The sequence below is a fragment of the Falco cherrug genome, chromosome 9 (assembly GCF_023634085.1).
Source record: "Falco cherrug isolate bFalChe1 chromosome 9, bFalChe1.pri, whole genome shotgun sequence".
In the NCBI taxonomy this organism is placed as follows: Eukaryota; Metazoa; Chordata; class Aves; order Falconiformes; family Falconidae; genus Falco; species Falco cherrug.
Window position 1 is genome coordinate 30,778,042 of NC_073705.1, and position 17,803 is coordinate 30,795,844.

General features: G+C 36.1%; 1 protein-coding gene across 5 annotated transcripts in view; it reads right to left on the minus strand.

Annotated features, from left to right (window-relative positions):
• The window catches only part of IDE (insulin degrading enzyme), a 70,413-nt gene that overhangs the window by 48,879 nt on the left and 3,731 nt on the right, over positions 1–17,803 (minus strand). For all 5 annotated transcript variants that reach the window (XM_055721421.1, XM_055721423.1, XM_055721419.1 and 2 more), the window contains exons 2-10: positions 12,073–12,257; positions 10,443–10,650; positions 9,532–9,701; positions 6,179–6,301; positions 4,865–4,977; positions 4,282–4,444; positions 3,566–3,658; positions 2,926–3,017; positions 1,254–1,334 (exon numbers count right to left, since the gene is read on the minus strand). In XM_055721421.1, the coding sequence (XP_055577396.1) occupies positions 1,254–1,334; positions 2,926–3,017; positions 3,566–3,658; positions 4,282–4,444; positions 4,865–4,977; positions 6,179–6,301; positions 9,532–9,701; positions 10,443–10,650; positions 12,073–12,232 (1,203 nt within the window). In that variant the 5' untranslated portion in view covers positions 12,233–12,257. The remainder of the gene's footprint in view (positions 1–1,253; positions 1,335–2,925; positions 3,018–3,565; positions 3,659–4,281; positions 4,445–4,864; positions 4,978–6,178; positions 6,302–9,531; positions 9,702–10,442; positions 10,651–12,072; positions 12,258–17,803) is intronic.

Genomic DNA, 17,803 nt, shown 5'->3' on the forward strand with positions numbered 1-17,803 from the left:
AAAGTTAGTATTCGTAAGCACATGAAATCACCGAACAAAATTCTAGCTTGGTTAATTCAAAGCACAAGCTTAGTATGACTCAGAGGCAATAAAAAGAACTAGAAAAAGTATTTTTCTAGTATTTTGTAATCAACTAGCAGCAGAATCAGAATTACCATGCATACTGCAAAGCACGGCAAAAGAAATGCAGTGGGGAAAAAAAAAAGGGTTGTGAATCAATACCCTGCTCTTTGGAACACTACTTGCAACTTCCTCATCTAATTTTTGGAGACAGCAATTGTAATTGGGAATGATCCAACAAATACAGATCACTGAAAGACTGTTTCAGAAGTCAGAAGTCCATTTGGTAAATAGATTTTATGCATTTGACACAACAGAAGCAATAGATAGCATCCCTAATAGGGGTTTCAGTTTTTTATGGTTTATTTATATGAATTTAAATGGTTTCAGTTAAGTCTAATGCTTTTTAGTAATCAGTAAGACAATTCTAAAACTAAAGATTCATTATTTTGAACTTTACAAATTTAAGGTGTAGGAGCATTCACAGGAACTCCTGCAAAGAAATGAACGATGCCTCTGAGTAGATGTAGACATTAGCTGTGCAATGGAGAATGGCTGCAATGTATAAAAGTTACGTGAATTTCACTAGACAAAAAAAACCTGCCTGACTTCCTTTAATGCAAAATGAGGGAACTGAATTTTGCAAGAAGTATATAGACTAAGTATAAGCTTCATGATGATGCTTTCCATGCCAATACGTAATCACATTAGTAGAGTCAAACATTTCTAATTTGCCATCTTAATGCAGACATTTTTGCTTATTGCAGTATTTCCACATTGTTAACTATAGAAACACTTAGAAACATAGTGCTTGTGTTTACGATAAAATATTATTTTTCTCGTATCCCCCTAGAGAACATTTAGGCTATCAGGTAGACACAGAATGACAAGGTACATATGTCTTAGGAAACACTGAAGCAGATCAAATAGCAACTCCAGTTAGTGTAAAACCAGTTCTACCAAGTATAGAAGTGTAAAACGGTAGAGAGTGAAGTAAGTGTGACATTGACCGCCAAAACTAAGATCTGCGCAGCATGGTATTAGCCTCTTAAGCTCAAGAAGTGCAAAAGACCCTTGCAAATACCTGTATTTATTAAGAGAATAATCAAACATGCTGTTAAATGATTACTATAATGTAAAACAAACAAGAAAAAAAAAACCACACACACAACCAACTAAACAAAAACACTTACATGCAACATTCCTCCAAGCTTTGATGTATAACCTCGTGGTCGTTCTTTGTCTTTAAATCTGAATGCCACAGCATTTAGATCCTAGGAAACAACGTAGGAAGAGTTGAAAAGCATGTAATAGAGACTATTTTAAGAATAATTATTGGCTACTCAATTCCTTTTTATAAGATAAAGAAGGAGTTTTGTTGTATCCATTTTATATTAGTTAGACAGGTACCTAACAGAAGTTTTCAGTAATCATCAAGTTATACAAACTCACAAGCAATTTCAGATAGTCTTACAATGTGAAGTGTTACACAAGTCTTCTAAGCCCTGCTTGTAGTAAACCTGTCCCATAGCTCATATATTTTGATTTCCTGATAATGTGAAAACACACCAACTTTGATACAAGCAATGTATAGTGTTCCAGTGCAGTGTTAGTTGTACATCACTGAACCAAAGCCTTTCCTTCTTCCTTTTTTGTTCCTTTTGTTCAGCCAGCTAAAAGGTAACTTTAGAGACAGAAAAAGTGTGTGTGTTTATGCTGTCCTAGCCACAGAAATAGAACACACCATTCTTGGAATACAACAGCAAGGGTGAATTCAAGAGGTCTAAGACTACAAAGCCAATGAAAATAACAGCTCATCCTTTTGTTAAGCCATGCAGTCTAGTTAATTCAACAATTCAGCTTAAAATAAACTCAAAAGAAGATTCTTTTGAAACTAGTTCACCAGCTCTTCCAACTCACCTCACAGCCTCAGGAGTGCTGGGGCTGATACAAGAGAAGCAAGGAAAAGACACAGGGACAAGATGGGAGGATGGAACTACCTCTTTTGAATCTTGAATTTGCTTACAAGGACAACGAAACAATCATGATTCCATCATGACTTTTAGCAGAGGGTAAAGAGAGATTTCCTTTGCAGTTGTCAAAATGCATCTGCGGAATTTCTGCTCTTAGAGAATCAACAGTTTTCACCAAACAAAGCTAAGATGGAACATGAAATCTTTACCCAAGTATTTGTAGCGAACCAATGAGCCTACATAGATATATATCTAATAAAACTGGGTTTATTTCACACTGTCATTGAGAATTATTTAATTCTAACAGGATACTTTACATTTTTGCTTTATGCACACAGAATCATACACACTTGATAAGAAGTGTGAATGGTTCAGCAAAGACTGAAGTGTACAGCAAAAGTACTCCATGGAATTGTGGTTCACCTCTCAGAAAGGTGAAAGAACAATCAGCAGATTAAATGTCCTACTGCCTTTATAATCTCAACTATATAATTTGACACATGAAAGAAGAGGGGTAGAGTAACAGCCATTTCAATTTCCAATTCTATGTTGCCCCTCACAGTAAATGCTTCCCCACCTCCACCTTCAGTGAAGACTAAGGAAGGTTATGCAAAACCTTTGCAGACAGAGTAAGGTACTTCTTCCTCCACCTCCATTATACCATCATAAAATGTCAACTCACAGCTCTGTAAGAGCACTTCACATCTACATCAAGACAATATATCCTGAATATACTTGTCATTTGTGTCATGTTGTACTTTAAAATTAATAAACTTCACTACTGTGTGATTATTAAAGGCTATTTCCACAGCCAAAGAATCTGTTTCTACTTATAATCCAAAAATTTGCGAAAAATACTACCACTACATATTTCAAGCACCAACTGTTGTACCTTGCACTCTTGGAAAACCCATTCCTGAGGTCCTTCTGTACGTAGTTTTTGAATGTATTGAAACATGTGCAAAATAATATCTTCAACATGCACTGGAAAGAAAAAATACTTGCTTAATAACTCACTCAGTTCTGCACAAAGAAAAAATTCTGATGAACACAAATATTAAGGTTTTATTTTTAATTGCAGCCTGATACACCAAGATGTTTAAGTACATATGCAATCCCACTGGCAAAGTTAAACATATTTTTCTCAGTCATGAATTTAAGAGAAGTGTTCAAGTCCCCAGCTAATTCTGAGAACAGCACTGAACACATCTTGTGTTAAGATATTGATTTATAATATAATTTAACTCAGGTCTAAATAGTATGACTAAATAGCACATAAAGGTATTAACAGCTTTCTTTTGAAGAACTTTAAAACATTCAATGAAATACTTTCGTATAACCTCAAATAAGTTGGTTTCTTATGTTAGATGAAATGTGTGTTGGCATACTGAGAGGATCTAAACACAGAAGAATAACCAGTTAATTAAAATACATTGGCTTTCAAGCTAAAAACATAACTAGTCTCTGTGGATACAAACACAAACCCATCATATCAGGAATAACATGGAACGCAGACATCACGCTTCACTTACAAAGTCCTTCCTCTGTCAAGTCCACATTAATGATGAAAAACATGAAGCCTCTAGCACCTTCCTTCTGTCCTCCAACAAGAGTATTTACCCACCCTATGAAATCAAAAAGCAAATATATTACATAAACAAATCTGTAACAATTTATAATACTTTTTGTATGCTTCAGCAACATTAAATTTTTATTTTATTTTTTTTTAACATTTTGAGTACTTAACATGTTCCCCTCCTCAATGCCTATAGCAACAGCACAAATTAAACATAACACAAGTCAGACTTAACTGGTTTTGTGCTCAAAGTGATATGACAAACTCAAGACTATTTGATTACTGGGCAATTTATTTCTGCTTGGAAGACAGTAGTGTAAAGCAAAATAGTGAAAGATACACTCCTGCAGTCTTCCAGACATTAAGGCACCTGACAGCAGTCTCTGAGCCCATGGCAGAATAGAAATAAGTTCATTATGGCAAAGTTCGTGTACTTCTCTAAACACGAGTAGATAAAGGGGAGCGCAGGAAATAACAGCTTCAGCAGTCAGCATGACTGTTGTTTATTACTTTTACCCACCACAGACACAATTTTATGTGCAAAATGACTTACAACTCGAGTTACTCAAACAGTTAGGGGCAGAAAGAGGTCAATTTTAAGTGAAATGTAGCTAAGCTTTAAAAAGTTGTGTAATAAACGACTTTTTAATTCTTTACCTTCAAAGGACTTACCTTTGGCTTTAAGCTCTGATAAAAGACTCCCTGGGCCTTCATGCCCAATCAGATGACCAAGATAATGGCCAGGGTTTGACTTATAGTACTTCTGAAGGTCTGGTATAGGAAATGTGACATAAAGATTTCTAATGTCCTTAATGGGTACCACTTTGTAAAGTTGCTGAGGAGGAAAATAAACAAGGAGATCCATAAACAAAAGGTAACTCATTATTTTATTCATCTCAGGAGCACATACTATGTTCCCTTCAGACACACACGTTTGATTACAAACATATCAACAAAATCTTGAAAGTAAAAGGTATGTACTTAGGGCATTGTATGTACTTTAGCCATTCATGATGCAAACAAAAAGAGGATTAATTATCTCTCAGTTGCTTACAGCTGCAACCAAAGGTACAGCCTTTACTATGAACTATATAAAACTATACTAAGCACGGAAAGGTGAGTAGAAAATTAAGAAAGAAATATGGAACTTAACAGGGACACCGATACAAAAGTAGTGAAGTGCACAATGTATTACTGAAACATAAAAAATACCATTTAAGAGAGACACTCTGATGGAAGATGTATCTCTACATACCCGAAGGTGTTCTTCCTGGAAGGGATGCTCAGGAAACTCTGGTATAGGGACATTTTTATTCTCTACTTCTGAAAATAACTTTACCACTAAGCAAGTCAGTTCATCCAAGGATTCTAGAATACAAAAACATTAGAAGAAGCATGATCATTTTCTGAAGATTCTGGTGAATTTGGATTTGGTGTATTCTGTGTAATTTGAATTACACAGAAAAGTAGTGTTAATGGTATGATGATTATTAATTTCAGAAAGGAAAACTTTATTATTACTTAAGTTTTGAACTATAATGTGCTATAAGCACTATGCTTATTAAAGGAACGCTTCAACCATGATTAAAATAAATCTTGTAACCGGGAAAAACATCTTTAAATTTTACTCGTTAATCTAAGCTGGACCTAAAGAAAAGAAACATTAGATATTGAACATTTACAAAAATAAACATTCCATAAAAAGCTTAAGGGATATGGAATTACACCTGCAAATTTTCCAGAGTGAAAGCAACTTTGCCAAAACCTGGATTTTCTTCAGCCTCAGCTCACCTCCAGTACTTCATGTACAGTGTGAGCCAGGGTGATTTATCCTCAGTGCCCCAAAATTTCACACACATCTGTAACCTGTTTAAGTACTTCCACTTTTACAATCATTCCAGTTCATGACTCCAGTACTCTCCAAAAACGAGCGGAAGACCATTTGTGAAAAGAATTTAATGTTGTGCATGAATTCACCTAAACTGACCTAATGCCATTTCTGTTGAAATACAGCCTTCAAATTAGCTACCTGCTTAAAGAAAGGCATTCTGAAACACTTCTGAAAGCGAGAATAAGTTAAGAAAGGTTCATCACGTTTTTTAGCACACACCTTTTAAGGGTGGGCATTGAAGAAAAAACTGGGCATTTCTTGGATGTCTCAAAGTACAATCTTAATCCTGGAAAGATTTCAAAGAGTGGTCACCTTGTTAGTCAGAACAATCCCAGTTAAATGTAAAAAGCAGAATCTTTCCTGGCCAACATATGCATGCTCCTACACTACACAGAGAACTGTGCAGGAAAAACAACCAATGCAAACCAAGATGGGGCACTGTATAATAACATTTTGTGAACTACATGTATTTCTATTAAAGAGCCATATTTTTCATCCACATCAGCAAAATACACATTTATCTGCTTTGGAGACTTCACTAAACATGAAATTGTTTGGTCACTCTGTACAAGTTTTACTCTTCTCCCTTCCGTAGACTTTCAGACACTTGCATACACTTCATTTTCTTCAAACATAAATACATGTAAAGTCTTACTCAACCAACAGAACAAAACTCACCTCTTCCTAAGACACAAATAGCCATTAAATTTGATGAATAGTAAGTAGAATGGAACTTCAATAGCTCTTGTCTTACATCTATTCCTTCTTTGGTTGGCCTAGTTTCCAGGGTGAATTTGTTCCCTGTAACATAAGTTAAAAATACTTGTTTATGAATTTACAAATTAAAAAGAAAAATATTAATAAATCTGCTTTTCTCCAGATGGATAGTAATTTTTAAAATAATTACTATGCACAGTAAGTAAACTGAATCAATACTGTCTCAACTTATCAGAGACAACAAATACTTCCACCCTCAATCTGCACATTCCTGAAGAACCAAGGATGTTTTACTTTTCCAAATTATTTTTTTAAATTTGAATGGGTTATTTCAAAGCAATGCAAGTAAGCCCAGGCTCTAATTCAGAAGAAGAAGAGTTTTTTTCTTTGGCACATTTGGAGTAGGTTTTACTCCCATATAAACTCCTATGACTCTTGTCACAGGAATCACCATGTGCAATTATTTGTGGCCACAAATTATAGCCTAGTATATGAAATGAAATAAACAATTACTAATTTACAAACACAATTTGTAAACTGCAACTGTTCAGCTTCTGCTTCACAAACAGCCAAGCAGCAGACAAGTTCCTATAGAGGAAGACAAGTACAACTCTCCCTGAATAAGCGCATAAGCAGAAAATACCAAACTTTATCTGTTAAGTTATCCTCCTATTAATTAGTGCAATCTTTGCATCAAGCTGTCAATCATTTACTCTACAGACATACTCCACATTTATAGTCAAAGCAGAACTCATGTTTAGTGAACGTAAGAACATGAAACAACGGAAAAATTAGTCTACAAAGAGCACACTGGATTTCAATCAGCTCCACTTCCCATTACTACACAGACACACAAAATAGTCAACAGAATCTACCAACCAGAATGGCACACTAATACTCCATCTGTTAACTCTAAGATCAGTAACTCCCTTAAGTGACAACTAGACCAGGTACAGACGAAAGCAAGGCGTGAGGAGGAAGAATAAGGCAAGGAAAACATAACAGAAATATTAACTTGTGTGCTTACAGGAAAAACAGCAAGAAAGAGAGAAGAGACTGGGAGAGCATGCCTGCTATGCATATATGTCCAGTGCACAAACCCTACAATCACAGATATAAGTTAATACAAATCAATGAAGCAAAATTAGCTACATAAATAATATAACACAAGTATATTGTCTAAATGTTCAGTGGTTAGACACAAATCCAATTACAACTGCAACAATTAACAAATCATCATAGAGAGGCCACCTGAAGAAATATACTGCTTTAACTTTCAAAATGTGCATGTTAGTAAAAGCAAGGATTCTTAATGACACCTAAAAAGAATAATTAGGGTATTATGTTTAAAATATTTTGTGTATATTCCTCACCATCCATAGACCAATGAAATGCAGAAGTTTTAGATACCCTACAGTGTTTACTCCCACAGAATCAACACATAGGTTAACATAAAATAAAGACAATGCTTTAGCTCAGTAACTATGCTGTTACAGTACTGGCATTCATTAAGGGGCAAGAGTCAGGAGACACCTTGCAGATGTAGGAAAATGGACACTAGAGAGTGCAAAAATGTCTGGGAAAGGACTTGACACTGTTGAGGGCACTGATGGAGAAGAATTGCAATCATTGCAATCATAGGCATTAGTTCAGGTAGATGGGTGAAAGATACCTGCGACAAAATACACATCCTAACAAGAAAACTGCAAGATTAAGGTGCATTTGTCTCTGGACAGACAAGTAACGGAAGGTTTGCTGGCAAAACAGGCTGCACGGCAATGAGTGGACCTGAAGCATCAAATGGATTCCTGTATTCTGCTAGACTAAAATCATCTCAGCTGGTCAAAAGGAAACAATAAGAAGGATGCCAACTGCAACTGTCATGAAAACCACATCACAGTTGTCATCTCTTTGGGTAAATTTAAACCATCAAAGTTGGGCTCTAATTCTGCAAAGTCAGATCTACAGGAAGGCTATGTGCTATAATTTAATTTCAGAATCAGAGCCTACTCTAAGAGGTGAGTATGACTACTGCTACTGAATTTGAGCACATTTCAGGTATTCTCTCCATGAAACCACTTCACTTGTGTCAGGTATAAAACCTTCTTAAATTGTAGACAACTATTTCTGAAACTTCCACTTAAGTTTTCTGAGTGCTATGTAAAAAGTAAGCTCTTCAGTAGCAGAGATTACAGAATGTACTTTGGATGCTTGCCTGCCTGTAAATATGCACAATTTATTTTCATATTTATCTGTCTGAGGAATGCAGTTACTGCTTCTCTGTTTCAGGCAGCCTCTCTTTATTGATGAACAGAGCAACACATACTCTTGTAGCAGTTGGCTACCAGCCCCTCAACAACACCCTCCATCAACAGGTGCAAAAATATTCTCTTTTTTGAGACACAGGAAGAAACACATCCCCAAAGCCCATTATCTGCCCTCCCATCATCCTACTGTACCCAGTATTTGCATCAACTATTCATCCAGCAAACTTACCCAGCCACAAAACACCTTCATGCTCAAGGATTAAACAGTGCAGTTCATGAATTAATAGCCCTTTTACTTTGATAGTTTCAAAATAAATTCATGTATAAAGTAACTTCTATGAAAAAAAGCACATTTAAACTTCTGCCAAAGCATCAAACATGTGGTTTTGACCATAACTGTGGTTTTGACCATAACTATGGTATCTTTAATGCTTTTTAAATTGAGGTTTTGGGGTGTTTGTTTTAAATTGTTACCAAGCATCGCGTGAGTAATAAAGCCTGTAAAAATACCTACAGACATAAGATTGGGATTTGTCCAAGACCACTTTATCTGTCCATCTACTACCGTTGTAGTCTATGCTTAAGACTTTGGTTTTATATTCTTAGTCAGTAGTTTTCACATTACTTTGCTGTTCTTTCTGATTCAACCTAGTCCCTGTCATCTAGCTCTAATGCAATACTAGTTAGCAGAAGGAGCATGTGGCTAACAATTTAAACACAGTTCATTCACTCTGCTATGCACAAAGACTTAACAGTACCAAATTATAACAAATCCAGTAATTAGAAAACAGTATTCACTGCAGTAATTATCAGAATCATAAAGGATGCTTCATCACTGTACTGCAGGTCTTGGATCACTCTATTTCCTATGTTTTTGTCTCGCTCTGTTTGTTCTTACCATGTGGAGAATGTGATAAAACACCATAATAGACATATATGGAGATGAAAAAAAGGGAGTTTTTTCAGTCCGTCTTTAACAATTTTATATAAACAATAATACTATGTATGTTACACAGAACTCCAATGGATAATTATATTCTAACAAACCTGTTCCAAATTTACTGAAGGGATGGTTGGGGTTTCCAGTAGCCTTCTCCAATTGAAACAACCTCCAGGCATCATTCATCAGATTCTTCTCATGCTCAGAATCAACAGCATTCACTTCCCTGTCTTTGCAGCTTTCATCAAACAACGGGCACAGGAAAAACTGGGCAAATCTAAACAGAAAAAAATTAAATCAAGTCAAGAATACAGTATATAAATGGTAACAGAGAAGTAAGAAGCTTGGTACCTCCTGAAAACAGCTGAATATATAATATTTTTTACACAGAACTTATAAATTCTCTAACAGTTTTGACACTGATTCACTATCTTTTACTTCTCAATTTCTTTATCCATAAATGCAGACAACAACATATTCATCATATGAGGTACTACAAGGATCAAGGACCTTGGATCATAATTCATAACACTGATAATTTCTACTGTTCTCAAGTTTAGCTGCAAGAGGTTCTTAATCTTGGAAATCAGTCTTGTCAGACATTCAGGGAAAATACAAAGGGCAAATACACCCACTGACTACACACCTTTTAATTGCTGGCCCCTCCCACAAAAGTCAGAGATTTCCATGAGTTCCTTTTACTAATATATTACTAATATCTTTCTAGACTTATCCCTTTTTTGCTATCAATGAAACAAGGATCCTACGGGAAGCATCGTATTTGATTATACAGAGTATTTGCACAACACAAGTTCATGATCATATTCTGTGCCCTGTGCCCCACATTTCCAAAAATACTCAGTGTAAACACAACCTTTGAACTTCAAAAATTCTGCCTCAGTGGAGGACTCTGCTAGCTGAAAAAAACTGATAAAACCACCAAAAAACTTTTACACAATTTCAAACAGCACCTATATAAAAAAAAATTAAATATAAGCCACCACCACCCCATGCTCACCTGTCCAGTGCACCTTCTAGATGTTCATGTGACACATCGAAGTAATAGTTGGTATGTTCTCCACTTGTGAAGGCATTTGAGCTCCCAGCATGCTCACTAAGAAATTGACTATACTCATTCTCTTTTGGGTATTTCTTGGTGCCCAAGAACAGCATATGCTCACAAAAATGACTAAGCCCAGCAATGTTGGGGGGATCAGACAAAGATCCTGCAGGAGGAAAAATTTCATGTAACCATTCATAAAAAGTAATACTAAAATGTTAAGTCTTTTAAAGTGCTTTATGTTACAGTATGTTGCCTCAGGCAATTACATCAATTCTGTCGATGTAAAATGACACTTGTGCAGTTACAGTCAACTAAACCTAATCTTAAAAAAAATAAAAGAATTAGAATTAGTAACTGAACCAATTAGTGCCTCAAATTGCCTCTCCAGATCAGCCTGCATTGCCTTAGATAGATATTTTTTCAATTGAAGCCTGTGACTCATAATCTGTAAAGACCTGGCAGATCACAACGTTCTGACTTGTATACCTTGACTTTATTAACTGCACTGTGTTAAAAGGCAGCAATTGCCAACCACAATTAAGGATGTATTTATCCTGTGGTTTACAGGACAAGTGATAACCTCTAATTACCTGAACACAGGCAGCTATTGGTGACCAGTTAGTAGGTGTGAAGGCAGACAGATTAAAAGACAGCAATGATGTGCAAAAAGGGAAGCCATAAATGCTGAAGTCTGAGTCTTGAGAGTCCTGCTTTGGAGTGTGCAACCATGTGCAATGGGAGAGTAGAGATTAAGTCAATGGATACATCTCCTCCCGTACATGTACAGGAACTGGATACTGCAGTTGGCTATTACTGTCAAAGTACCTAATACAACCACATTTGAGATCCTCTGAACTAGATGATTTGTGACAGCCATCTCCATAATCAAAAAGGCCAGAAATTTAAGTTACTCTACTACTTCTGCCCTAACATCAACAGCAGCAAGAGCTGGATGCTTAGGTAATGAGTAAGGATGCTTAGGTAATGTGTGTGTGCATCATACTTTTGAAGCAACCAAGAAACTACACAAGCTTGAGAAATACCTCAGATACAAGAAAAGACTTCTATTATTCCAAAGAGTCAAAGTAACTGCCTGCCTGCCCCTTCCATTTCCAGTATTTCTGTTTGCACATTTAAGCATTATTAGAGTTAAGAGTGCCTCTCCAACTCCTCCAGCACTACAGCATTTTCTCACCTCTACACATCAACAACTTAACATGGGGATCACAAAAAAAAAAAAAAAAAAAAAAAGTTTGACATGACAGATGGAGCTGTCTGAAATAATTGCACTCACACCCGCCCCTTTCATGCTTACAAAAGATCTTTCATAACATGAAACTTAATGGTTAAAAGAAGACTTTCTACTGACTGAGCTACACTTGAGTAAACACAGAGTACAATAAGAGCATTTAATTAGCTCTATTAATTTTCAGTTTGATGTGTCAAAGAATTTAATAAACTCTAAATTACAACAAAAGGCCAGGCTGACAACTGGATACCACTCCTGTCAGTTTAGCTGCAATTAAGATACCAAAACTTAAAGCATTTTATTAATGACATAATGAACACAACATGCATTAAATACCTATGTGCACATCTAGTGCTGCTGAAGACTTATCTGTGGTGGGGTCACTAATGAGAAGAGCTTTAATGCCATTTGCCAATTCCAGTCCACGATACTCTCGTTTATCCTCAGGCGATTTGATAATTTCATTTGTTATTCTCTTAATAGCTGGATTATTCATTTTGTTGTTTGTCTCTTTCTGAAACCTTGATGAAAACAGAAGAAATGTCACTTACTATTTTTACTTAAACCCTGCTAATATTTTAATATTATGTTAGAAAATACTGAGCAAAACTGATAGCAAGAAATTCAGTTCTGCGCAAAACTCACAGAAATGGCCTAAAAGCATAGTTCAGATCCTGAAAGAAATTGCTGTTAAAACAAGCACAACAACAAAAAACAAAGACTAAGCAACATTATGGAATTATAGATCACGTAACTGGATGTTTTAAGTTTCATACTGACGGTAATTAAAAAGTAACTCTACTAATGAAACACCATCCCCTTATACAATTATGAGAAAAATTAAATGAAATGATGCACATACTGCTACCTCAAGTATACTTTCAGGCATCATGGAAGTACTGCATGTGTCTGAACTGGTGGTTATATTATGAACGTTGTAACTCTGTGACTGTCATAAACAAAATTTTACTAATAAACCACTAGATTTGTATACTCAAGCAAGAAAGGGTGACACCATTTACAGTATTACCCTAAAAACACACTGCATGTGTTTTTTTGCCATGACAAACAGGAACAGACTGTCTCACATATTTAAACTTCTACTAGTTTAACAGACATGCTGTGATACATGTTTCTTTAATGGCACGATTTTGATATGCTAAGAAACTAAGTATGATTCTGAAATTACAAACTCTGGTTACTCAGGTTTTTTAAATCCAAAGTGAAAAGGTGAGACATTCAGACTTGGATATTTGGGAAGGCAGAGTGGAACCACTCGGCTGCATGTTAAAAAACAAACAAAAAACACCAACACAAAAAACCCAACCAACCAACCAACCACCACCACACACACAAAAAAAAAAAGCAAATCCCAGAAACAGGAGGTCAGAGCGCTACGTTCTGAGCCAAACACGTGGTGTATTCCTGCATGGAACAGCCACTGAATTCCAACCCTGTTTCACAGGAAGGGTTCTAGAATGGGGCCTGTTAGAAATACACAGTACCAACGAAACTCAGCCTTCCTGTGGTGAAACGTTGCTTGACATACTGCCACGTAACTTACTGCACGAGCCTCGTTAGTCGTTACTGAACTTAAGATACTGTATAAAATTTATGAAGTGAGAATAGGTACTACTTTTCACAGATGAAAATCATTAACTAAACTGTTCTTAACTGAATTTCACTTGCATACAATTCTATTGGATTGACAAATATAAGTATGTAGGAAAGCAAAGAGGTCTCTGACGCTCCTGATTTCACCGCTGCTAAGGAATATCTGTCACTTTCAGCTAAAATATTCTATCTCATTAAGATACTAGTTGCTTATCATAAGATGCATATATCCTATAAACTTCTCAAGTTGTTTTTTTTAAATGTTATACAATTTCCTTGTCATCTGATATCTCCTTGTTATTCCTACACCACATCATTAAGTCACAGAACTTTACTGTTGTTAGATGACTCATCTTTCCAATGTGATTCATCAAATTACGCAGCTTCTGTGAAATCTTATGAGATTTCAATTGATGTCTTGTGAAGTCGTACACCTCCACCTCATTTTATTATCATTCCCTACTTCTGCCTCCTCCATAGGCTACCTCCAGCTTGGTAGTCAAATTTCAGTACAGGAGAAACCTACAATTTTCAAAAGGTCAAAATCAGTCATTAAGCCTTCAAACCAAGGACTTAAACTTGTATCTCCATCTTCACTGTTACTTCAATGGGCACTGCAAATACAACATTCCCGTCAACTTCAAATGGGCTTGCATGATTAACCCACAATTATTTCCCTACAAACTACATTGTAGTACCAGACAACTCCTATAAAATCAAGAGTAGATCAACTATTCAATACTTCTGGGAGGCAGTATGTCAAGGAACAAGACCAATACCTTCCTGCTTAAGTGGTGCTATATTACTACAATAGCTAGAAAAGAAAATTTCACTTAAGCTAGACTATTGATAGAATGACTTTTTCTTAAGAAGTAAACTGCAAGACATAATATTAAACATTCCCTTGTGTGACTGCTTTTCTGCGCAACTTTTAAGTTCTCAAAGTACAAGTGCTTTATAATAATACCATGTTCCATTCTTTCATCCAAGATTCCTAAAACACTACAAACCACTTTTTACCAATGAATTGCTTTTGACCATAGGAAAAAAAGTAATAGAAACATAAAGAAATCTATACTTCCTGTAGTTTTTTTGAGAAGCAGCTTAATTCCTAAAGTCATGTTCAGATGCTGCCCTGAAGTACATGTGCTGTATCTACTTGCTATGCTGTCATTACAGTGAGCACTGGATACCGATGGCGAGTAGCAAAGAAATTCATCCACAAACTAGATGTTGTGTTTATTGCAGAGCTAATAGCCTAACAAAAATATCATTAAAAGAAAATTGTCATACTACTTTCACAAAACAGAAGCAACAGAGAAAGACCCAATAAAGCAAAGACAGCAGGAACAAATACAATATATTACTGTGGCACCTGGAATTCTTCCACTGGCTCAAAAATTACAGGTGGCAAGAATACAGAGCTGAACTGAGAGCAGCGTCCCTATTCAATGACTAGGAAATATTAAACATTCTTCCTCCTCACCGAAATTACTTCACTTGTACAAGAAAAGTATCAGCTAAACCAGATGCTGAATTTTAAAACTATAGCACTTTGAACTAGAATTATATTATATTCTTTGAGGCCCCGTTTTTGTAATGATTTCCAGGCAGGCAGCCCCTTGGAACCAGTGCGGCTCTCTGGGGATGCCAGGCTCCACCTGCAAACAGAGTACTACAGAGTGGGATTAAGTTACATATGATTCTGCCTATTTTAATCTTTTGAAGTTATTTTAGTAAACTTATTTAATTAAAAATTAGCCACTGTAGTCAAATCTAAGTTCAATGTTTGAACAATTAAAGGAGCATATTTGAAAACCAATTAACAGAAACTCCTGAGGGTTGCTTTAATGCGAGAATGTAACTAGCTAATAAAAATATGACCCCCAAAGCACAAACTCCAAAGTGCTTGTCAAGATTTTTTTGCCATTACAGGCTGCATGTATTTAAGTCAAATGCTGGTACACAGGTCTGAGCCAGATGAATGGCTATAAACACTAATCAGCTTAAAGTAACCAGATGAATGGCAACAAACAGTTACCAGCTCAGCAGATTTTGATGCTTGCTTTCAATTTGTATCAGTTGCCTTAAAATTTGGGGTTTGCTTGAAGCTTTTATGCAACTGAACCCAAATTACTTCTGTGGACACACCTGTGGGTGTTGCAACATACTCACTTTAAGTTTACACCTGTATATACTAGGATCTGAATTGCTCCTCATTTTCAACTCACATTTCATCTGTCTTTTGAATACACTTGATGTTATGCTGACCATGTTACTCAAGTTTTAACTGTGTCTTTGAAACTATACAAAGACCACAGTCATGTTCAATCTCAAATTTTGCACCTGTTCCAAGTTCTGAATTTTATTTATATCCATTTCTTTTTAGTTGTTTTTTGATTCGATTTGGGTTTTTTAACTCCAAACTTAATTGCCCACCATTTACCAGAGTGAAGTGAAACCTCTGTTAAGCCAAAACCTCTCCCTGCTCTGTCCTGTGCAAGGGAGCTATAATTGATAATGTGTTCTCTGTATTATTTACTAATCCATTTTGTTTTACAGTTCCTCGTAACTTTTATGAAGATTTCTTCAGCTGCCAATGCCTGGCATGAAAAAAGTGCTGTGTGCTTCGGCAGGCGGCCCGGTGCCGCAGAACTACCAGCCAGAGTTTTCTCACCTCTCTCACAGGGATGACAACACTGAATTGAGTACTCGGGAGGAGTCCATGAACTTCTTCAGCTCCAAGCTCATGGCTTTGCAACAATAAAATCAATCTCCATTCTTCCACTGGTCTTCACCCCTCCTCTTCATATCTTGCACCTACCTCTCCTCACGCTAGCACTAGAACTCAATGGTATCGTGACATCCTCTACGTGTAACAGTGACATTACCAGTAAGTCAACCAACAAGCTACTTCCTTAACTTCTTGATTCAGCTGCATGCTATAATCAAAAACTATTTTTTAGACTAAACTGTACAGTTTTTTTCCTAAAAGCGGACAAATGTTTTTATTAAGTTCTGTTACCAAGAACGTAATTTTAAAAATGGAGCAGAGAAAGATTACTCAAAAGTAATAATAAAAAAATCCAAACAACCCAACAACCCAAAACCAACATCAAATTAAATCAACTCAGGAGACCATTATCATTAAAGGATACTTCAGGAGACTATCCACAACTCTTTCAGGCTACAGGTTCATCAGTAGACAAACCTAGCAATTCTTCTTTTACACATTTAGAGATCAAAACAGTTCATGTTCTTCAACATCGTCTGTGAATTTACTTGTCACGAAGCTAGAGAATGTCTAAGATTCCAACACATTCCTGATGCTGATCTAAATAAATCTGATTGCATACACAGGCAGATAGACTGCATAAGTAGATAAACTGCTCAAAATGCTAACAAGTTCTATCACTTTTAAACTCATCAGGAATTTAGCATATTGCTTCATACACTAAAGCTCCAACTACAAAGACCCACAATGATTTAATCAATGCTACCAAGTTATTAAGAATAACTAATCATACCATATCACGCAAATTTGAAGACAATATTTATACGGTTTTGTTATGTAGTTCATCTTGAAGAAATTCTGAAGTCTCGCTACAATTAAAGCATTTTCAGAGCCTCAGTCTGCAGCTTTTTGCCAAGTCTGTAACTGACTCAGAAAATTCCCTCCTAATGATGGCCAGGGCAGATACCTGCTTTGCTCTCATTCCCAGATGGGTCCAGCTTCTAGATCACAGCAGTAAAACTTGGTCTGCCACAGGTTTCACTGCCAACATGACAGGAATTACCAGTAGCATTAATGAGATAATACCACATGTGAACTTGGCAAAAACAAGAGCCCTGGCAGCTTCACATGTAAGATCAGGCCCGAGCTGAGTAACTGGCCTTAGCAGTAAAATCGTGTGTTTTCAACAGTCTTGTGTTGATCAAACAGGATGGATATACAATAAAGACACCACAAAGTTAATTTCCTGCCCTAAAACTACATTCCTTAACTTGACCATTCCACAGTTTCCAAAACACTAGGTAAAAATGTCGAACAAATAGGCAAGATTTTATACTGTCTGATTTCAGACTCAGAAATAAAGGATAACAAGTTTTTAAAATTTTCTAAATCTCTTCAGCTTACTTTTCCTATCTCATCAAAAATTGCCCCAAACAATCCATGAAAACACACCCTCCAAGCTAAACAAGTTTTATCCAGGTTCACCAGAAATATAAAACAATTTAAATTAATCTTTCTCTAGCAGTTCTTTGCTTCAATTTTTTTACCAGATTGTTGAAAATTAGGCAAATTCCAAAAGGGTTTTGAAGCCTTTCATTATCTGAAAGATTGGTTCTTTCTTAAATTTAAGTAAAATTACCTGGTTTTAATCTTTAGAGGACATGATGCCACAGGATCTTCAGAACGGTTTCACAAACCTGACATAGTATTTTGGCTTGT